The sequence below is a fragment of the Urocitellus parryii genome, chromosome 7 (genome assembly GCF_045843805.1).
Source record: "Urocitellus parryii isolate mUroPar1 chromosome 7, mUroPar1.hap1, whole genome shotgun sequence".
Taxonomy (NCBI): domain Eukaryota; kingdom Metazoa; phylum Chordata; class Mammalia; order Rodentia; family Sciuridae; genus Urocitellus; species Urocitellus parryii.
Window position 1 is genome coordinate 43,797,717 of NC_135537.1, and position 24,205 is coordinate 43,821,921.

The 24,205-nt window shown below is 33.5% G+C and overlaps 1 protein-coding gene across 1 annotated transcript; it reads left to right on the top strand.

Moving 5' to 3' along the window:
- Positions 1 to 504: 504 nt before the first annotated feature.
- On the top strand, positions 505 to 23,611 carry C7H8orf88 (chromosome 7 C8orf88 homolog). Its single transcript, XM_026383926.2, has 6 exons — positions 505 to 613; positions 6,507 to 6,605; positions 8,304 to 8,377; positions 12,476 to 12,551; positions 19,650 to 19,756; positions 21,526 to 23,611. Exons 2-6 carry the CDS (start codon positions 6,533 to 6,535, stop codon positions 21,547 to 21,549), a joined length of 354 nt encoding a protein of 117 aa, XP_026239711.1. The 5' UTR covers positions 505 to 613; positions 6,507 to 6,532; the 3' UTR covers positions 21,550 to 23,611.
- Positions 23,612 to 24,205: the final 594 nt, after the last annotated feature.

Sequence of the window (24,205 nt, forward strand, 5' to 3'; positions counted from 1 at the left end):
ACGTCTCGCCGCGTGGCGGGAAAGCCGGCCGCCGGCAGCTCTGACGGGACAGACTCAGTCGTCAGCGCCCCGCGGCCTGGCTCACAGAGGCGGCCTGGCTCACAGAGGAGGCGTCGCTAGCGAAGCGGCGTCGCTCACAGAGGCTGCCTGGAGCCCGCCGCCCGGCCCGGCGCAGCGCAGCGCAGCGCAGGCGGCCCGCCTCGCGCCTACGGGACTGGGGTCGTCCTGAAGGCTGTGGATGCGGGCGCGCCCCGTCCAGGGCCAACCCGTCAGCCGCTCGGAGAGGCCGTCGCCGCCTCCCGCGCACGCCGCGCCGCTCCCGCCCCGCAGGCCCAGCACGCTGGGCCAGCGCGCGCCGTCCGTTTAACGGTTCTGGCCCCTCCAGGGTGCTACCGCCCTCGGGGCCCGGCGCCCCAGGCCCCGCCCCGTGCCCGCCCCGCGCCCCCTCCCGCAGCCGCCGCAGCCCCTGTCCGCCCCGCCCCCTTCGCGTCCGGGCGCCGCGAGCCGGCGCGCGGCGGGAGCCGTTCCCCGACGGGCAGCGGGGCGCTCGGCCGCCGCGTCTGGGCTGAGCGCCGCGACGCCGCTGCCTGAAGTCCTCCCGGATCTTGAGGCGGTAGGTGTCGGCGGAGGATAAGCAACAGCGGGGCGAGAGTGACGGGGCGGGCGGGCGCAGTCTCCTGCCCGGCTCTGGGAGAGCTGAGGCGAAGGAGAGCGCTGGGGTGGTGGGGCCGGTCGCTGGATCCCCCCCGCAGGTGGGATGTAGAATGGGATGGGGTGAGCACGTCGGATGAGGGCGAGAGGCAGCGCAGAAGATGGGGAACAGCCGGCTGGGATCCAGTGGTCTGGGGACACTGGGGAGGGGACCATCCAAACAGGTGAATAAGTGCGCAGCGACCTCAGTCTCTGTGCCCCGAGCGGCCCAGGTGCCAGGCTGCTTTCAAGACTTTTTGCTAGCCCCTCCCCCGCCCCAATCCCGCGGCAAAAGATAGGGATTCGGGCAAAGCTACAGAAAAAAAGACAGTTTTTATTAGGGAACTCACAAACAGCTTTGTCTGGACAGTTTTTTTCCCAGCTGAATGGTAAATAGTGCTTGCACTGAAAAATGCTTTGAAAAAACTTTTATTTACTGAAGTTATAGAGAGAAGGCATGAAAACTGGGATGGAATTTACAGCATTGTGATATTTTGCGTTTGATTCTTCCTAAATGTCGCAACCAGGCTTGTGGAATGCGAAATGACTTTCACCTCCTAAATCGTAATTGGTTTATCTCTTGTTCTCCTATATTTCCTCTGTTACTTATCATCTATCATTTTATAAGTACAGGTAGCGTTTTGTTTTAGGAAATACTAAAGTTGTAAAAGTAATGGTTTAAATTGAGATTAAATCTTATCTGTTATCACACAGGAAATATACACAAGGTAAATTAAAATAATCTTACTTGTTAATGTAGCAGAACCATCAGCACTTTCCAAAGAAGTCAGAATTAATTAATTTATTTTTAAAATTCTCAGTGCTGGGTTTCAAGCCCAGGGCCTTGGGCGTGTTAAGCAAGCACTTTACTACTGAGCTACACCTCTAGCACTCAGAACCCTAGAAGTTAAATTGGAAAATTTAAGTAGAGTAACCAGCTTCTAAAACCAAGTGCATAGTATATTTCTTATGTCATGACCTCTAATTAGTATGGCAGTCCACTGTAAGGAAAACATAATTACCATATTTATTTAATATTCCAAGAGAAATTATAAATTGAGGAAACAAAGTATTAACATTTTTTTCAGCAAGACTTTATTCATAAATGTTCCCCTTATAGTTAATTAATCCATAAATGTAATACCTACATGGAATAATGGATAGTCAAACGTCTTACAAAACAGGCAATTTTAGAGACAAGGACATGAACTTTGTAGTCATATTTTTCACTTCTAGGCAATTACATAATTAATTGTGTGGCTTTGGGTATGTCTCTTATTTTTCTGAGCCTCAGGTCTTTCATTAGTAAAAATGGAACTAGAATTATTTTTTTCCAAAAGTTAATGTGTGGCTCAAAGTGTAATGAGATAATATAGGTGAGATTTAGCATGTGACAAGATCTAAAAAATATATTTTAATTAAAAGATATGTGCTCATTAATAAGATTGTGTCCAAATTGATCAATTATGTGCTTATTATTCCCATTGTACTGTATTTGAGAAAAATCTAGGTTAATTTAGAATTTCAAAATTGATAGGGCCAATTTTCTTAAAACAGAAAAGGAACCTAAGATATAATTGGTATTGCCCTATGTGCAATAGCAACTACAACTTAAGTTTCCTGACTGATGTTCCTGACCAATATTCTCTTCACACAACTTGGCCTTTTAAGATGATTTGTTAAGTATGGGTGAACTTGGGGAAAAAAAAAAAAACCAGCAGCCATTTTTGTATTAATACAATGAATATTTTTGATATATTGAATCAAAATATTTTTTAAAAAACTTTATGCCACAAAACTATATATTTACATTTTAAAAGACAACTTTCTCATAGGTCCACTACTTGCTACTAAGTCTTGTAGGTGGGATTCTGTTTGTTTGCAACTGTTGTCCTTTTTTAGCAGTTAATATCATAAATACCTACTCTAGGTGGTACCAGTAACTTTGAGGGGAACTTTGAAGGTGAAGCAGGCAGAAGTATTTTGTTTACTGGTTGTGTAGTTCAGTTAAGCCTTTAGGTTAAAGTTTGTGGAGTCCTGTCTTGATTATAATTCCATAAATAGGTTTTATAATAATAATTATATCTTGTCAGAATTTTAATTTTTCCATTACCAACAGTATAATGGTATGTATTATGCATTGCAATCTTCAATTTATTCTGTGTAATGCCAGTGCTTCTATGCAGGCATAGATTACATTTTTTTAACATAATAAACAGAATATTGTATGCTACCATCTTTTCTAATTTTCTTGATGATGTGGATTCATATATGGGGAGTCCTAGCTGTTTCTTTCCTACAACAAACTGAAAGGTTAGATAGCACTAAAAAAGCTTTAATTTTTTTGTTTACTTGTTTTGCAAAATCATATAATAGAGTTCTGTAACACCCCAACCCATGAAAATCCCTAGTTTGAATACTCTGGATTTGCCTTGCTCAGCAAGTGGAAAAGACTTTTCAACCTGCAACTCAGTTTCAGCTGAGCAATGAAAAACAAGGAACTGTGTGCCAAAGTACTCTATTCTTTTGTATTCCAATTCACTAGTTTCATAAGGGAAACAGGATGGAAAGTTACTGCATAATAGTATTAGGGTCCTCATTAGAATGGCTAGCTTAGCAACATATATTAGATTGCTTTTTTGGTCCTTATTTTAAATATTCCCTTCCACATAGAAAATATGGAGTAAATATTTGTGAGGGCTTTCTTTATACTTATGCTTGTAACTCTTTTTTCACTTCCTGTTACGTTAAAATTGTCTTGCCAATAACTACAGCTTTAGAAGTTTCTTAATAATTATGTTAAACAGTTAACAAACATTACAAAGCTAGGCAGATATTAATTTATTATACTGACTAGCTTATCTCCAAATTTCAGGAAAAGGTTAATTTTCCTGAAATTAGTTATCATTGCTAGTTTTCTCATGTCATTTTGAAGTTTATAATTTTAACATTTGGATTATGTATATCCAAAGTTAGGTTTTAATAGTATATAAAACATTTCTTGGAACTAAAAGGGAGTTACCCTATATTATGTTGCCCCTAGACTTATGATTTGTTGAAGATGATGTAATTATAGTTTTATGCTTGTTTATTCAAAATTAAGTGAGGTTTTACTTTTGACTTATCTTGATGTACATCAAAATTTAGAAAGTATGTGTCCCACACAGATGTCATAAAATTTTAGTTATATGGAGAGACACTTAAATTTATGGAGTTCAAAATTATGTTGCAGGTACTAGAATACAAAGATAAATGAGGTATAGTTTCTGTGGTGTCAGATAACTCATATCTAATCAAATAGGCATGTAGTGTATTTACTATGGTATATTTTAGAGACACTGACAGTGGAGGATGAAAATAAGGAAAGAGAAATTACTATTTTACTATTAACTATTTTTTAAGAATTAGAGAACTTCATGTAAACTATTTAATGTTACCTGTTGAGATATGAAGACATTTTCTTAGGAAGTAGCCAGAACTTGACCTTGGTCTTTAAGAATGAATAGTTATTTGGGAGAAGAACAGCAGGGAAGATGGGGGAACTCCAGACAGAACCTAAGTTTTCAGCTATATGTAAACCAAAATAAAACTAATTTAATAATTTTTGAACATCCACTGTGTATTAGACACTCTGCTGCACACTGGAGACATGAAATATAATTTAACGTATGCAGAAAGTACCATATTAAAAGAGGATACAGGGTTGTTTTGTGAGATATAAAAAGATACTTATCCAGAGCTTGAGCAGGCTATCCTGGGTGTGAAATGGAGAGAGAGATTTGTGGATAGTTAGATTGTAGAGTGATATCAAGAAGCATGGGTATGAGCATACTCCTCACTTTCTAGATTCTTGACCCTTGGTAAATTATCTTATTTCTCTAAGCCTTAACTGTAAATTGAGGATAGTAATATTACCTAATGTTGACTGAATTCTTATTATGTTTCAAGTATTGTATTAATTGCTTTTTGTTATATGTGTTTCAGTTTTTCATCGATGTGACCAAAATACCCAACGTAAACAATTTAGAGGAGGGAAAGTTTATTGGGGGCTCATGGTTTGAGTTCATAGATTACATAGACTCCATTGCTCTAGGCTTCACCTAGGGCATTATGGGGGAAGGGTCTAGGGGAGAAAAGCTGCTCAGCTCTCAGCAGGGTCCGGAAGCAGAGACAGAGAAAGGAAGGATCCTGCAGAGCAAATGAATCCTTTCAGGGTAAAACCCCAGTGATTCACCTCCTCCAGCCATGCTCCACCTGCCTACAGTTACCATTTAGTCCATTCAAACTAGGACAAAACTGATTAAGTTATAACTCTCTAATCAATTTACCTTTGACTATTCTTGAAGTTCATAGGAGCTTTGGGAAAACACTTCATATTCAAACTATACAATATTAATTAGCCTTCACATCAAGCCTAGGGGAGACTATCTGTATGTTATCTATAGTTATATAATTAGGTGATAGAGCCATGTTATGAACCCAGGTAGGGCTGACATGAAACCTGACCTCTGTTAAGAGTGCCTAGTTTATAGAGCTGTTCTGAGTAAATGGTTTATTGTACATACTTTCCTGGGGATATTACCTGTTTCTGTTATTAATAATCCAGGAGATATTGGTGAACTGAGTTTTCAAAGCAAGAATATGCATGAAGAGGTCATGGTTTAAAGAGAAAAAAATATTATATTTACTCATTTGTTCAGGGAACACTTGTTTATTCCTATTGTGGACTCAAGTCTAGGTACTGTGTTAATTGCAGGAGCACAGGGTTAATAAATATTGTTTCTCACTTTAAGATAAATCTGCTTTTTACTTTTGTTTAACATGGAAAACAAAACAAAGAATAGTACAGTGTTCTCTAAATGTTTTGATGTGGATGGGTCTTAAAATGGGTCTTAAGATGGGTCTTAAGAGTGGAAGCATTTAAATAAATCCATTTAAAAGGTGATCAAAAAGATGAATTAAGAACTACTGTGGAATTAAGAAAGTAGATGTGGAACCAGGTGCAGTGGTGCATGCCTATAATCTCAGCAGCTGGGGAGGCTAAAGCAGGAGGATGGGTAAGTTCAAAGCCACCTTCAGCAGCTTAGTGAAGCCCTGACTCAAAAAATAAAGAAGGCTGGGGATATGGGTAAGTGGTTAAGCACCCCTAGGAAAACAGAGAGAATAGACATGGACATGAAGAAAATGTGTGAGATATATTTTGGAAATAAAATGGACAGATGTCAGAGAATTATGGAATCGGGACTGTGATTTAGACTGTCACATTGAAGGTGTGTATCTTTACAAAGGGTAACCTAAGAGACTTGATGATAAATTCAATAAATATAGGAGAAGGGGTATATTTGGGGTCAAAGTAACTTGATTTTGGATGTTTTCAATTTGAAGTGCCTATTGCTAATAAATTGAAATAGCATGAGGCAGTTGGAAAAATGGAGCTAAAACCCGAGCGGTAGATGGTGAAAGTATTCATTAGATCATGTTTATCATATACATAGGTAGATACAACTATGAAAATAGATGAGATGAGGTAAGAAAAGCCAAATTTAGTCATGTTCCTACATTTAATTGGAGAACAGAAGTGGCAATCAAATAGATAGGAAATAGCCCCAAAGGGTAGACCCAAGAGAAGTTAAGCGAGGAAAATGTTTTAAAGAGGGAATGTTCAACTGCTGCATATCATCTTAAATGCATTTTTGGGTTCGTATTTCCCACTTCTAAAAAAGATCTTCAAATGAGGGTTCTGGTTATTTGTATATATGTAAAACATCTTGATTATATTGTCCAAATAATAAAAATTTGTTTTTCTCCTCCTAAAGTATGGAACCTCAAGGTCTTTGTGACAATGGAAACCAAAAAGTTGATTGGTAAGCCGCTTCAACCAGCAAGACCTGTTCGTCATCTGACTTCTCCACCAGGTGAGTACATAGTGAACAGTTTATTAAATAGTAGTTTGTTAATGCCTCTTTAATGTTTAAAAGACTAAATAATATGTAAAATAATTGCTTGACATGGATATTTAAAGAAATAATAAAAACTGATGATCTCTGTTTGAGGAGTTTACAAGTATTAACAAAAGAAAAAGATTCTTAATCTACCCGTCCACAGTCTACCAGACTAAAAAGGATAGGAAAAGTAGTAGTCCTTATTGAAAGTAACTGTGTGATTTTTTTTTCCTCCTGTCTCATTTTCATAGTTAACTGACTTACAAATTGTGGCCTGTGATTATTATCATACAGAGTGGTCACACTGGAGAATTAACTTTTGGAAAGATATATCTATGTACAAAACAAATAAAAAATAAGCCCAGAAAAATTTAACATAACACAGATTGTTTGGTCATTTCATACTTGTACTCTAATGGAAGTTATGACTGTGCTTGAGTTGAAATATACCTAATTTCAGAAAATCTAAACCAAACAACAATCTAAAATTAAAATGTTCTTTTGGCCTTTAAAAATACTCTTTTGAAATACTCTTTCAAATTCTTGAAATATTTGATATTTACTGAGTTGGAATATTAACATTTTTATTTTATTCATTGTTTTTTTGCTAGAATGGCTTCTATATTCTAACCTAGGTAATATAAATATAATCTGTTTGAATTCTCATTAGTCCATATGTTTCAACTGAATTAACTGACAACTTAGCAAAGAAAAAAATATAACCCCTTTTCATCAATACAAAAATGAAGCAGAAAAAGTAGAAATAGAACCAGTTCTTGTCTCTTGTTCATTCTCTCATCCTTGGTTCCTAAAAGGCAGATTATCTCCATTTTACTTGATTTCCTCTTAATGTAGTTGTGTTTCAGGATGGACAAATGAAATTAATGTTTTTCTTGGACCATAGCTTCAAAATGCTGAACCTATGTCCTTCTAGTGCACTAAACGCAGTTGTATAAGGTCAAATCTCAGGTTTTACCTTAAAGGAAAGAAGGCATAACACCATTGGCAGTACCTCCTTTCTGTCACCAATTTCGCCAGCACTCCTCTCTCTCTCCATCTCTGCAGATCTAGGTCACCAATCTCTTCCCTCCAAGGCTGTTACATAGGTGAATGTGAAGGGACATGGAATGGGCAGGTACCCCTGATCTCTCATTTAACTATAATCCTCTTAATTTCAGTCAGTGGAATTAGGGGCTTATTAAATAGAAAATTCAGTAAATTAGAAATTAAGTTTCAACTTTCTCAACACACTTCCCTACTCCCTGAACAACTCAGGTCCCCAGGGAAATCTTGTACTTTTTCTGCAAGACTTATATTGAATTATATCCTTTTGACAAGCCTTCCTGATAACTGCAAACCAACTCTGCTCTCCCCCCAGTACCTTTTCTAAATATCACATAACTTACCATATATCAAATTATAATCATTATTTATTTATGAGTTTATCTTTTAAAGTGAGGCCTTTTATCTTTAAACCCTTTTCATACTTGTATACCTATCCACTAAAACAGAGGCTGACACTTCATAGGGTTAAATAAATATTTGTTGAATAGATGAACTATCAGAAAACATTTTAAGATAGTCCTGAAGTTATCATAGATACTTAGGTGATGTTATGTTATTTATTGGCATCATGGTTATTTAAAATAGTTTTTTTTCCTCTCCTGACAGGACCAGTGTTTCCTTTCAACTTTCAAAATGAATATCCATGCAACACTCAGTGCTTACAAAGTGGAGTTAGCAGAGTAAGTCTTAGAAATTTTAATAAACATGAGCCTGGGAATGTAGCTCAGTGGTGGAGCACATGCTTAATATGCATGAAGCCCTGGGTTCAATCCCCAATGTGTGTGTGAGCGCGTGCACACACATACAGAATAAAATTAAGCATTGTAGACTGAAAAGTAACACTTGTTAGATGGCTGTTATGTCAGATTCTGTACAAGGTGATTTATATATTTGTGAAAAGCTCTGATATATTTCAAATATATGCTCAAAATAATATATCATCCTTTTACCTACCACCTGTAGTCTTCAAATGTAAACATTTTTGTTGCATTTGTTTTTAAAAATTTTTAAAGAACAATCTAACATAGTTTTAAAACACATTGTATATCTTTCACTATCTCATTTCCTTCTCATCCTTCCCAGAAATAACTGTCCTTAGTTTTTTTTTCATGAATATATTTAGACTTTTTCTTTGTTTTGTTTAATACTTTTATCTGAATAATATTGTACCCATGTTTGGTTTTGCAGGTTTTCCTTTCCCATTAGTTTATATTAAAAATTTTAATGTTTTGACTAAGTAAAATAGTTATGAAGTGTAAAATTGAAAATATACAAAATGATATTAGTGAAAAGTTTTCCTCTAGTCTCTATCCCCATGTCACCTGTTTCCTCTGACCATAAGTAACCATTTTTATCCAGATAATACCATAAATAAAATGTGCATGTACAAGCATTAGTATATTCATAAATAGAATACTAAGCAACTTTACAATGAAAAGACCAGTTCTATATTTGCTGATATAGAAAAATATTTTAATGCATGGAGAATGTCACCTTATTTTCATTTTCTGTTGAAAGGCATTTGTTTCTATTTTACAATAAATAATAGTGATTATCCATCAACATGTTTCATTTTCATACAAGTTTGTGAGATTCCTTGTGGTGTAAAACTAGAGAATTACTGTGTTAAGTGTTCTACCTTCATTAGATATTGCTAAATTACTCTCAAAGTAGTTTGTGTGTGCAGAACATGAGAGCTCTGCTCTGATTATTCCATACCCTTACTTTGTTATTGTCAGACTTAACATCTTTTCTTTGTTCAGTGGGTGAGAAATCATTCATTTAATTTGACCATTTAGATTTATTTTTTTGTGTGAATTACCAATTCATTTTATTCGCCCATTTTTCTTGTGTTGCTTTATTCTTAATTTATTTTATTGTTCTTATATGCGCAGCAAATATTTTCTTTGTGAGGAATTTGGTCTGTGAAAGAGTAATTTTCTTTGTGTATGAGTTTGTGAGTCTTTGAGAACGTACACTAGAAAGTCATGTTTATTTTTGTTATTTCCAATACAAAGAATAGTGTGCCTTATGTCATAGGCCCTCTGTGTTAAATAAATGTATTCAACAGGGCCATTGCCACCTATTTGGTATGTACAGTGCAAGAACTAGAGCAAGTACAAAAATTTTAGAAAAATGCAGATTTTCTTAGAATATGATAGTTTGTTCCCACCTGCTAAAAAATCTACATCAGTGCTGTGAAAGGTACCCTTTTAGATGTACCACCTACACGTGGTAGTCTCAAGTTTAAAAACCTAGCTCAAATCTTTTCTATATGTATGTTTTGGGTTGGTTACCAAACTGTTTTTGTATTTACTTGTCTTGCCTGTAACATGGCAATCGTATTTTCCTTATCACTTACATGATAATTACATAATCATTATGATAATTAACCAAGATAACATAATTACTTTATAAAAGTTTTTTAAATTTACTCTTTTACTTGCTGTGAAAGATTTTGAATGATCAGTATTTTCATTTTTTAATGTGTGCAAACATGACAAAATAGTTTTTACCTTTGAGTTTGATTTTAGGTCTTATATTTGAGTAAATATTATAAAGTTAGTGAAATGTTCATCTGCTAAAATTTTCAGATGTATGAAATTTTTTATGCATAAAAATGTCCTATTAGAGTTAATTATATTTGAGAGTCAGAAATAACTTTGGGGAAACTAAATCTCTGGCATTTCCTATTTTTTCCCATCTCTGTTTAAAAATAAATTTAAAAACCTGCTAATGTTTTCTTTTTTCTGATTACTTAATTGATGTCTTAGTGATGGAGAATTATCTTCTTAGTTTTTGTTTTGTCATAGGGATAGATAATTAGTCCTGCTTTTAGGCACAGCTCCTTAGGTAGCAAGGAATAGTTTATAACTTGTCATGAGAGTAATTAGAGCAAAGATGTTCATTTTTCAGTATAGATGTCTCTAAAGAAATCACCTTAGTGAATTATCATAGTTAGGGACTATTTGTAAACTGATTTTTGCAGTACACGAGGAGGTCATCTTTTAGGGATAGGATTGTGTTGACTATGGTTTTCCCCTTCTCGGTCTATTCCCTAAAGCCCTAACAAGAGCATGCTACAGGGACACTGCTACATCGATGTTCATAGCAGCTCAATTCACGATAGCAAGACTGTGGAACCAGCCTAGATGCCCTTCAATAGATGAATGGATAAAAAAAATGTGGCATTTATATACTATGGAGTATTACTCTGCATTAAAAAATGACAAAATCATAGAATTTGGAGGGAAATGGATGGCATTAGAGCAGATTATGCTAAGTGAAGCTAGTCAATCTTTAAAAAACAAATACCAAATGACTCCTTTGATATAAGGGGAGTAAACAAGGACAGGGTAGGGACGAAGAGCTTGAGAAGAAGATCTACATTAAACAGGGATGAGAGGTGGGAGGGAAAGGGAGTGAGAAGGGAAAGTGCATGGAAATGGAAGGCGATCCTCAGGGTTATACAAAATGTCATATAAGAGGAAAGGAGGGGTAAGACAAGATAATACAAATGGAAGAAATGATTTACAGTAGAAGGGGTAGAGAGAGAAAAGGGGAGGGGAGGGGAGGGGAGGGGAGGGGGGATAGTAGAGAATAGGACAGACAGCAGAATACATCAGACACTAGAAAGGCAATATGTCAATCAATGGAAGGGAAACTGATGTGATACAGCAATTTGTATACGGGGTAAAAGCGGGAGTTCATAATCCACGTGAATCAACCGTGTAATATGATGTATCAAGAACTATGTAATGTTATGAACGACCAATAAAAAAAAAAAAAAAGGAAAAAAAAAAAAAAAAAAAAAAAAAAAAAAAAAGAAGAGAACTATTTATTTTACAATGCGCAATCTTGTTTTGTCTTCTGAGAACAATCTCTTTTTGTTATAACTTGCTTCTAGTTAGATTTACAGGAAGATAAATTGTAAATCAGAATGTTTCTTAATGGACATGTAATCAGAAAAACAGTAGTTAAAAATGAATCTTTCAAATCTCAATTAATTTAGCCAATCTCACAATGAAGATAGTATTTTAAGTACGACCAGGAAACACTGGATTTAGGCCTCTCTCCCCTCAGGACAGTGTTTCTGTTTTTTTTTGTTGTTGTTGTTTTTGTTTTTTTTGGTACTGGGGATTGAACTCGGGGACATTCAACCACTGAAACACATCCCCAGCCCTGTTTTGTATTTTATTTAAAGACAGGGTCTCACTAAGTTGTTTAGTGTCTTACTGTTGTTGAGGCTGGCTTTGAACCTCCAAGCCTCCTTTCTCAGTCTCCCCAACTGCTGGGATTACAGTTGTGTACCCCTGTGTCTAGCATATGATTTTCTTTTCTTCAATGAATGAACCAGTTTTTATTTCCCCTGTTTCCAAGGTGTTATAGGAAATAGTTCATGTGCTTATAAACTGACATAGGCATCTTTTTTGTATGAGATCAAAAAAGTAAACATTCTAGTAGTTTTGCAGGGTTTTGTGAATAACAATGTGTTTTTTCCATCAATTAAAATATTGTAATGTCTTTGGAACTATTTATGACTTCATAATTCATCTTTGATCTACCTTTCAAAAATAACCAAGATTATAGCAAAAATTGTTAAGTATATTTTGAAAGATGTTTTTGTTATTCATTTTTATTAAGTAAATCTATAGTGGTTGCCTATTCTTTGGTTCCAGATATTCCTCAACGAATATTTTGATTATTAGGAAAACATTTTGGAGTGGTAAAAACAGATTATATAAGTTTAAAAAATGTATGTACTTCTTGTTCAACAGTGTAAGACGAATGGAATGCAAGCCTTTTCTCAAGGTCTTAATGAACAGCAGCAACATCAGTCTCCAGTTAAGAAAGGTAAAATTTTATCATAATTCTTACATCTTATCATCGACTATCTTAATATTCATTAAAGCTGACACTACTTTTTGCATACCTGTATATACCTATGTATATAAAAAATTTTGTTATATTTTTTCAAGTTGAACTGTCTATATTAGGCTATTGGTTTTACAGCCCAGAAGGAGACCAGAATAACAATGGCTTAAACAAGATAGAAATTTATTTGATCTATCTTGTAAAATTGCAAGCTGGTGTATAGGCTCTGCTCTGTAGAGTAACTTCTGCCCCAGTGTTCTCTTATTTCTATGCCATCCTCAACAAGTGGCTTCCTTTGCTTTGTCCAAGGTAACTGTATCTGCTCCCAACCTTGTGTTTCCTTTCTAGTCATCCGGAAGGAGAAAAGGGGAAGGAAGTTTTCCTTAAGAGTGCAGCCCAGAAATTACATGTATTACTTCTCCTTATATCTCATTTCCATGTTCAGTAATGCTGTGCCTAGCAACAAAACAGATTGGAAAAAATAAAAAGTATGAAAAAGGTTCTAATAGATTTCACTTATAGTATTTACTTCTGAATTTCTAAATGAAACTTTTAAAATTGTTATTTCTAAATTTCTCCATTTTTGATACTGTATAGTGATGTCAGATCTTCATAAATGAGAACTTAGGTCTTCCATACCAACCCTTTTACATCTTCATCCTTCCATTCCCCCTCCCCACCATATAGATATTTCAAAGTTTTAGTTAAAGTGTTAACCACTCTTTATATTATTGTAACTATGTAAATACAGTTGTTTAGCCATCAAGTGCATATCTCTTTTCTTATGCAAGCCTTAATTTTTTTCTAGAGTTAACATTTGCTATTGCTAACTTTTTTCTTCAAATGCTCCAACAACTCTCTCACTTTTCTATAATATTTGTGCTGAAGTTTATCAGTTCTTATTTTTCCTCTAGAGGGAACATTTTCTTATAAAATTCTCCATTATTCTGTTCCAGTATGGAGTATCTATACTGCAATAATGCTTTGTAGTAGTTGTAGAATAGACCTTTACTATTGTCTTGGGATATACCTGTATAAATATTTTCTTTTTCCTTTTTGTTAAATTGAAGTAAAATTTGCCATTTTAACCATATAAAATGTTCAATTCAGTGACTTTTGACACATTTACAATATGCAACTATCACTGCTGTCTAATTCTAGGATTTTTACCATTCTCAAAACAAAACAAAACAAAACAAAACACCTCATTCCCCTTAAGCAATTACTCCTGACTCTGCTCTGCCTAGGTACTGACAAACACTATTCTTTTCTGTCTCTAGATTAACTTATTGTGGGCTCATACAAAGAGAATTATACACATTTGGGCCATTGCATCTAGATTCTTTTACTTCTATAAAAATTTCAAGGTTATCCATGTTATGCCATGTAGTTCAGCATTCCTTTTTTTGACTGAACAATATTCCATTGTATGAATTATATTACATTTTGTTTGTTACTCAGTTGATGAATATTTGGGTTGTTTTCACTATGAACATTTGTGTACAAGTTTTTGTTTGATAACAGTTTTTATTTGGGGTATGTATCTAGAAACAGACTTACTAAATCATATGGTAATTTTGTGTTTAACTTTTTGAGGCACTGTTAAAATATTTTCCACAATGGCTATGTAGTTTCTATGTCCAGCAAACACAATACTAGACTTCTAATTTCTTTACATTATTGTTTTCTCTTTTTAAAATTTTTGCCATCCCTTTTGCAGTAAGGAGGTACATCTCATTGTGGTTTTTGATTTTCATTTCTTTAGTAATTGATGATATTGGATGTAATTTAATGTGTTTATTGGCACTTGTATTTCATCTGTGGAATAAAGGTCTTTTAAAGTCCTTTGACAGTATTTTAATTTGTCAAAGGTGGTTTGTCATTTTGTCACTGATTTCTAAGGGTTCTTGACATTAGACTATTATCTTTTCTTCTCTCTTCCTCCCTCTCCCTGATACCCATATCCCCTATGCCCCTCAGCCCTGTGTGCAATATATTCATTCTGAATACTAATCACATAAAGATTTGCAGATTTTTCTTCTGTATTGGAACTCGTCCTTTCATTTTCTTCATACTGTCTTTTAATATACAACATTTTTAAACCTTGATGAAGCCTGATTTATCTATTTTTATTCTTTTGTTGCTTATGTTTTTAATGTCATATCTAAGAAATCATTGAAAAATCTCAAGTCAGGAAGACCTATTTCCTTCTTAGAGTCTTATAGATTTTTTTTTAGATCTCATGCTTAGGTCTTGATACACTTTGAATTAATTTTTATATATCCTCAGAGAGAATAAGTGCAGCCTCTTTTATGTGGATACACAGTAGTCCTATGACCACTTGTTAAAGATACTTTTCTTTTTCCATTGAGTGGTTTGGAACATTTGTTGAAAAACCTGTTGGCATTGGAATAGGTGTTTATTCCTGAGCTTTCAATTCTGTTCCCTTGTTCTATATATCTGCCATTGTGCTAGTACTGTTTTAATTATTGTAGCCTTGTGGTAGATTTTGATATTAGAAAATACAAAAATCCTCCAGCTTTGTTCAAGTTTGTTTTGGTCATTTGGCATTTTTTTTGCAATTCCATGTAAATTTTTAGGATTAGCTTTTCTATTTGTGAAATAGGCCATGACATCTTGATATAGGTATGGCATTGAACCTATAGATCACTTTGGGAGAAATGTTCCCATCTTAACAGTATTAACATTTTACATTACACAAAACAGATGTGTTTTTATTTAGTTCTTTTACTTCTTAGTAAAGTTTTACAGTTTTTAGTGTATGAGCCTCATATCTCCTTGGTTAAATTTATCCCTAAGTATTAGAGTCAATATGTTTTTGAAGCTGTTACAAATGGAATTTGATGGGTGGGGGATTGTTCACTGATAATGTAATATAAACTTATTTTACTTGGGGATATTGCTATGAATTTATGGAAATAAAAATGTAAGAATATTAACTTTTCATTGTATGCTGTATTAGTCAGCACCCTATCATTATAACAAAATAACTGAGATAATCCTATAAAAAAACATGTTTATAGTTTGTGTATGGGTGGGTGTTCTAATCCATAATTATTTGGCCTTGTTGTGGACTATTGGGGGTGCCAGATGACAGTATTGGACAACATTCGATGGAGTAAACTGCTCACTTCATGATCAGGGAGAAAAAGAGGAAAAGGAAGAGAGGCCAGCGTAGCATAATCCTCTTTTGGAACATGCCTCTCCCAAGGACCTTCTAAAGTTTCTACCACCTCCTAGTAATACTGCCCTGAAATAGTGCTACCCTGAAGTATCATTGTTCTTTAACATATGAACTTCGGAAGGAAACATATCTTAACCATAGCATGTGCCAAAAAGTTGGGTAATCTAGAAGAAAAAGAAAAAAGTAGTAGAAAAAAATTATTAAAAAAGTTACAAAACTAACTCAAGAATAAATAGAAAATCTAAATAAACCTATTAGCAAGTTGGATGATTAAATCAGTAATTAAAAACCTCCCAATATAGAATAGTCCAGGACCAGATGACTATATTGTGAATTCTGCTAAATATTTATAGAAGAGTTAACATTAATCCTTCTCAAACTTTTCTCAAAAAATTGAAGAGGAAGAAACACTTCCCATTTATCCTGTGAGGCCAGTATTATCCTGATACCAAAGCATAAAAGAGAAAACTACAGATAATATCCCTTTGAAAAAAAATATATATACAAAAATCATCAGCAAAATAGTAGCAAATAAAAATTACCAACATAGTAAAAAGATAATACAGCGTGACCAATGGGATTATTCTCAGGAATGCAAGGTGGGTCAACATGCAAATTAATAGTAATATACCATATCAACAGAATGCAGGAGGAAAAATGCATTCATCTCAGTTGATGCAGAAAAGCATTTATGAAATCCAGCACCCTTTTCCAGATAAAACTTCTTAGCAAGTGAAGAGCAGAGGTTCACAAGCAGGGAACAGATGGGAACTTTCTAAATACAATGCAAGGTATATATGAAAACCTAACACTAATATGCTCAGTGGTGAAAGACTGAAGTCTACTTTCTAATATCAAGAATAAGGGAAGGAGCCCACTTTTACCATTTTTTATTTAACATAATCCAGAAACAATTAAGCAAGAAAAAGAACTAAAAGACATTTAAGTTAGAAAGATTGAAGTGAAATTATTTCTATTCATATATAATAAAATCCTAAATATAGAAAATCCTAAGGAATATTTATTATCAGCTAATAAATTAATTCAACAGAGTTGTAGATTTGATTATCATTGTTCGTGATTTTAATAATTGATTCATCTCTTTTTTTGTCTTAATCAGACTAGGTAAAGGTTTGACAGTTTTTATCTTTTCAAATAACTATTGGTTTTGTTTATTTTTTCCCCTGTTAACTTTTCTCCAATCTACATTTATCTCCACTCTCATCTTTATTATTTCCTGTGTTCTTCTAGCTTCTGCTTGACTTTGCTTTTCTTTTTCTAGTATTTTAATATATAATATTAGAAATTGCTTTGACATACTTTCTCTTTTCAGTGTAAGCATGTGTATAAACTTAGCTCTGAGCACTGTTTTGTCTGTATCCCATACGTTTTATATATTATGACTGTTTTTGTATGTCTGAAGTATTTTCTAAGTTCTCTATTATTTATTCTTTAATCCATTGGTTGTAAGAGGATGTTTAAATATCCACATAATTTTCTCTTTTCCCAGTTTTACTTCTATAAACTGTTAACTAATTTCATTTCATTTTGGTCATAGAAGATATTTTATATAATTTCAATCTTTTTTAAATGTATTTTTTTAGATGTTGACAGACCTTTATTTTATTCATTTATTTATATGTGGTGCTGAGACTTGAACCTAGTGCCTCACTCATGCTAGGCAAGCACTCTGCCAATGAGCTACATCCCCAGCCCCTAATTTCAATTTTTTTAAATTTATTGAGTCTGTCTTACAGCCTAACATAGCGCAAATGTGTTTTTTCCCTCTCACAATTCCTATTGAGACTTAATTTCCCAGTTTGATAGTATTGAAGTGGTAGAGCCTTTAAGAGAGGGGTGAGTAGGTTTTAAGATGTGTTAATGATATCTCTATGGACTTCTAGCTCCTGTGGCACTAGATTAGTACTCAAGACAGTAGATTGGAAAAGTGAGTCTGTCATGTACCCTGCATCCCTCTAATGTATGTGTTCTGGCTATTTGATGCTACCTGCCATCTTCTAATGCAGCCAGGGAGCCCATGCTAGATACCATGCTATTTGGACTTTGCAACCACAGGAATTATGAGCCAAGTAAATGTTTTTCTTTCTGTGTTACCCAGCATCAGATATTCTGCTGTATCAATACAAAATGGACTAAGACACTTAATAAGAATTTGTTTCCCTTAAAGTCGCATTGTAACTGTCTTCCACAAATTTTGACATGGTGTATTTAAATTGTCATTCAGTTTAAAATTGCTTTAAATTTCCTTGTCATTTTCTAATGAATTTTTTTGAAATGTACAATTTAGTTTACAAGTTATTTGTTTCTAAATATCTTGTTATTATTGATTTCTAATTCAATTTTGTTTTCATAGAATATAGTCTATGTTATAGACTATATATATAGATTGAGCCTCTTAAATTTACTGAGACTTGTATTATGTCCTGGCATATAATCTGTTGACTGTACCATGTGTACTTGGAAAGAGCTTGAATTTTGCATTTGTTGGTATAGTTTCTTTACTTGAAAGTGGTTGATAGTATTTTTCATATTTATCTTTTTACCATTTTTTTGTGTCTAGTTCTATAAACTGCTGAAGGGGAGGGGTTTTATATTAATTGATATTAGTGTGAAATTCTTCCCTTTTTATTTCTTTTAATTTTTGCTTTACATATTTCAAAACTGTTATTGGCACAACAGGTTGTAATGATCTCTTTGTCTGATATTTGTCACTCCTGCCTTGTTATTCCTAGTCTTTGCATTGTTTATCTTTTTACATACACTTTCAATCAAAATATGCCTTTTTTCTCTTGCAGACAGTATACAGTAGGGTCTTCTTTTTTTCATCCACTCTGCTAACTTGAAGCCTACAATGCAATAGTTAATGGTAGGGTTCAGAAAACTCTGGCTTGCAGACCAAGTGGCTGTTTGTGTAAATAAAATTTTGTTGAAACAGAGCCACACTTTTCAGGTATGTTATCTACGGCTGCTTTTGTACTAAAAGACAGAATTGAAGTTGTGACAGATTATATGGCCCCCATATTCTAAAATATTTTTTGTCTGACCTCTGACTTAGACCATTAACATTTTGAAACATGATTTCTGATAGAGTTGGATTTAGGCCTAGTACCTTATTTGTTTTTGTTGGTATTTTCTGACTTTTATATGATAGTTTTCCTTTTCTTCTTTCCTGCCTTCTTTTTAAGTGATTAATCTTTTTCAGTTTTATAATCTAGGGTTTATAACATAGCATCTGTCTAATATATAGCATCTAATCTTTCTACTTGTGATTAATATTGTACAATTTCTAGCATATTGGTGATGGTGCAACCTTGTAACCATCTGCAAATCACTTTAGTTCCCCACACTGTATATCTCTGTACTTTGAAAACCATACCTGACCATGTTAGAATTTTTGCTTTCATTAGTAACACATATTTTAATAAAATTTAACAAGAAAAATAATAATATGATGAAAATTATTTTTAGTGTCATTTGAGATTATATAGGTTCATTAAGGTTCCATTTTGGCAGATCGAAATTGACCAATGGATGTTATTGCTGTTGTGCTTTATAATACCCGATCATTTTACTTGAGTAACCATTTGAAAAAAGTCCTACATTACCAATTTACTCAAACAATTTTCTTTCTTCCTTTTCTTCCTTAATTACTTGGCTTCCTTTCTAAGTAAAAGGGAAATTAGATGTGGCAGGTGCTTTTCAAACTTTTCTCCTTCTCTTTTGCATAGATGCTATTCATGATTTTATAAAATAATGGATAGTTCAGGGAAAATTAGAAAGAAATGAGCAAAATAGTGATCTAGAAGAGTTTTATTTTTTACAACATTACATTTAATGTTTAATATCTACAGAGAGAATTAAATACAGCAGAGATTTCCTGTTGAAGCTCTCAAGTGTTTCCATCTGCAGGAAAAAACCAGACTTTCTGCCTGATCATCCCATTGTACTTCAAAAACCAGTATGTAGTTTCCTGATTTTATATTGTAATATTGTATTCCAAGTATTTGTCTTTAACATTTTCATTTTATCATATCTGTAGATTTTTAACTTTTTTTTACTGCAAAATATTAGTGGTCCAGCAAAACACAAAAAATCTAAATGTACAATGTAAAATAAATATCATTGTACTCAAGAACTAGAATGGAATAATTACATTTTGTTAGTGAACTATTTTTCTATTGAAAGATCATGAAAATATCATTCTATATTCTTGAAGTTCTATTTTGGTTTTCAGTTAAGTTCTATAATTCACTGTATGATATGAGGTGGGAGGGTCAATTCTTTATTTTTTTTCCCCTCTATGGATATCCAGTCATTCTGGCAATTTTTATTGAAAAGGATAGTCTTTTGACACCAATATGGCAATATATGCATGGTCTCTTTGCAGACTTTCTAGTCTGTTGATCAGTTTTTAATGTGGTAAAACAAGTCATACCAGTTTTTTTTTCAATGTGTCTTTGCTGTTCTTAGCTCTTTATATTTCTATGTAACGTACCAAATTCCATCAGAATGAATATATGCAATAAATATACATCTTTTAGGATATTTATTAGAAAGGACTTGGCATCATCTGTAGGTTCAGATTGTATCTCCACTCTGTGTACTGGAAGTTCAAACTTGGACAAGTCGCTTAATCTTCTTGAGCTACCAGTTTGCAATTACAGATAAAGATGTCAACCCCTCCTAGTTAAAATTTAAGTATGAGTGGGCTTAGTATGATACCTCTCATTATGTGATCAGTAAATGATTTCTACCCATTATAGTCTCTACTGATGTTTGACTGAAATTTGACCTTTTAAAAAATGTTCTTATAGACACTATTTTATACAGGTAAGGGCAACTATGATTCTGTCCTGATTAGACTCACAATATAGGTGTACTGATAATGGCTCAAATATGAGATAGTACTACCTTCTGTTTCCATTTTGGGGATACTAACCCTTGGAAACCATAGTGTTTATCTCCTAAGTAAAAATATTTTTAAAGTTTTATATTGTCATAGTTTTTATTAATATTTTGTAATTTAAACTCCATAATAGAGACCTCTTTCTATTCTTAAAATTAATTCAGTCAGTAAATTAAAAAAATATTTTGTTATAAATGGACAGAATACCTTTATTTTATTTATTTATTTTTATGTGGTGCTGAGGATCAAACCCAGTGCCTCATACATGTGAGGCAAGTGCTCCATCACAGAGTTACAAATTAGTAAATATTCTTAATAATATTGCTCACAAAGGAATGTTTAATGAGGAAAAACATAGTTGACGATATTTGAGTCTCCTCACCTATTCATATAATCCTTGGTCCATAAGAATAAACATAAACACAGTGCTATATAAAATAACTTTTTCATTTTCAGACTTTCCAATTTAATAACACTTTTATTTTATAAATAAAAGTTTGACTTATACTTTCTTATGAACAAACATACATTAGAATAAAGTTTTCATTTATGCATTAATAACATTTATAAAACTAACTACTACAGAAACCCAAGAACAGATTTGTAATTCAGTTTAATATATTTAAAAATGAATTACATAGGTTTAGTGAAACAGAACTGTTTTATTTGACAATTTCAGTTACCTTAATAGTTTCTATAGTAACATGCATTTAGATCTGTAAACACATAAGTGGATTCACAGTATTTGGTTTGATAAACTAATTTGTAAAAACTACTAAGTTAATCTAGTTGATGATTTAACTCTTTCTTCTATATTACAGGAAAACAACCAAAGTTTTAAGTAGCATTTTAAGAACAGATGAATATGAAGATAAAGAATTATTCGTTTTATATTTTGGACACCTGAAAATGAAGTGGATCTAGTAACAATAACTGTAATGGACTGTGACAATTCAATTTATTTTTAATTTTGATGGTTGGCTATTTGGCTTCTCCTAAAATGAAAAAGAGATATTTTAATCTATAAAGAATTTTCTAATCAGTTTCAGCTTTGCAGGACGTTTCCTGCAAAAATTGGGAAATAACACTGGAAAGTAGGAATTTGGTTAGTGAAGTGGGAAGACTGTATAATTTGCATGCTACTTGCAATTTTTTGTTTTTCATCATTTGTAATAATGGAATGGAAATGTAAGCTGTAAAGATTCTCAAATATAAAGTATTTGCTACAATGTATATATGGTACATAATTTCTTGTTGCTTTAAAAGTTGCTTTTGTTCTGTTTTGCACTGATTTCCTACCAGTGCTTAAACAGATCATTACATTCTCTCCAAAGGCCTAGAATGATTTGGGGTGGGCAATATATGGTTGTCAATGACAGGAGGGAGAATTTTTTTAATAGACATTTCTTTTCAAATATGATTGATGTCTAGGTTTTTGATAATAACATTGTCTTAGATTCGTAATTACTAGCAGAGATTGACAGTTTAAAAACAGTGGTAGTGAATGAAACTGAGGTTGAAAAATAGCTGCTACTGTTTTGGCCATGTGAACAGTGGAAGTTGAGCAATTACAAAATAAAACTGATACTTTTATTTCCAAAAGAGGAAAAATTTAGGCATTTGAAAATAATTGAGGTGCATTAAGTTTCAATTCTATAATTTCTTATAATAAGAACATATATTGATACAGAATTTGGGAGTTTGAACTTTTAATAAGCCTTCTGCAGTTTTTCCACTCTGGATGTTACTGTTATTAAAAAAAAAAGTTTCTCCCAGCATAGTGTCAAAAAATTTGCTGATCTAAAGGTAAGTATAAACTTTCCTTACGCCTATTTTCTCAGATCCCTGGGTCTGTTGATGTTTAAGGCCATCATTTGGCAGAAAATTTATCTTTCTCTAAATGTGAACTCCTAAAACCAGAACCTTTTCTTTAGTGGTTTTTGGGCTTGTTTATTCAGATTCAACTTTTAGTCCATAGGTAGGTTTCCCATCTTGCTCTTTCACTACCCTCTTTTTCATTATTTTGTTCCTCAGAAAATGGATTGTTTTTTAAATAGGAACAAAATACCCTTCATTAACCATAAATATATTGCTTACTTTTAAATGAGATATTTATTCTTAGGGCCCAGTTTTTTTTATTTGTGTTTTGCCCTACTATTTCCTTTTATACTATATATAGGTCCAGTACACATGTGTATGTGAACACACATACACACATACACACCCATACACATATTTACACACTGACAAACATAGAAAAATGTACGTCTAAAAACTGGGGTCAGAATTACCATATAATTAAATTGGTTTGCTTTATTATTTTCCTATTCTCAAGTCCTTTACATTCTAGTTTTAAAAAGCTGGTAGAATGTATTCCAATTTGCAATCTAGAGAGTCTTTCTACTTAGCACTAGTATCAGGCAGAATCCTTTTTAGTCATACTTACCAAGCTACTTTGGAAACTGCCTCAGACCCAAAAGACTTGATATGCTTTTTGAGTTGGATACTGAAATGGACCAACCAAAGCAATGTTTTGATTTGTTATTAATTGTATTTTTGAAACCATTTAAAACAAACATTTTCAAGAAGAGTTTGTATGTCAGAAGTCCCTTAAGTTTCAAAGTCTTGATCCTTTCTTACTACGTATAATCAGAGTAAGAGCACAAAGACTGTTTTATTATTGCCTTTGTACATATGTATAACTTGTCTGAATAATCATTGTACATCTCCATTAATGTTGTTCTCTGCTTTGTGTATTTATTAAAAGAGTTGAGTCAGGTGTTGTTTCCTAGTGCTTGTCATCTTTAAAACTGACCAGAAAAAAGAAATGAACAGAGACAGACAGACACACACACGTGTGCACATGCATGCATTCTAGTCAAATTTTATATTTATGAAATAAAATTTTAATTTTAATTCATTCTCTTTTTCTTTTGTTTTTCAACAATTAAAAAAAATAGGAAAATTTACCTTACAGCTTCTTTCCCTGAAGGCCCAGGATTTCAAAGGAATTTGGACTAAGAATAATATAATCCATTTCTAGTTGTATTGCATTTTTACATTAAATTTTTTTTACATTTTTTGTATTGCATTTTTAAGCTGGACTTATGATCAGAATAGGAGATTTTTTTTTTTACTAAAAAGATTTAATTTCTAAGCTTTTGTAGAGAAGGCAATGTAAGATTCATAGTTTCAGTGTGGAAATTCTGCCCTGAAATTATTGTGCTTGTTTTATATTTCCTTTCTATTCATTTCAGTTAAAATTTTATTTTTAAAGCACTGTATTTTGAAATTTTATGGCATATTGTTAACTTTTTTTATGAAAAACAGATATTAAATGTAAATATCTGTTTTTCATAAGAAAAGTTAACAATATGCCATAAAATTCGAGTCAGATTTTGCCAAAGTAAAACTCTTCTATGCTTGATAATGTTTAACTTATATACAGGGAATTATGAAGCTAATAAATGATACTATCGTGTTATATTACTAATTGGTTGC

Excerpts from the sequence above, each read along its gene's own strand:
- C7H8orf88 (XM_026383926.2), top strand. The coding sequence starts at position 6,533 with ATGGAAACCAAAAAGTTGATTGGTAAGCCGCTTCAACCAGCAAGACCT. Across the intron at positions 6,606-8,303 it reads TCATCTGACTTCTCCACCAG|GACCAGTGTTTCCTTTCAAC; the intron begins GTGAGTACATAG and ends CTCTCCTGACAG. Across the intron at positions 8,378-12,475 it reads TACAAAGTGGAGTTAGCAGA|TGTAAGACGAATGGAATGCA; the intron begins GTAAGTCTTAGA and ends CTTGTTCAACAG.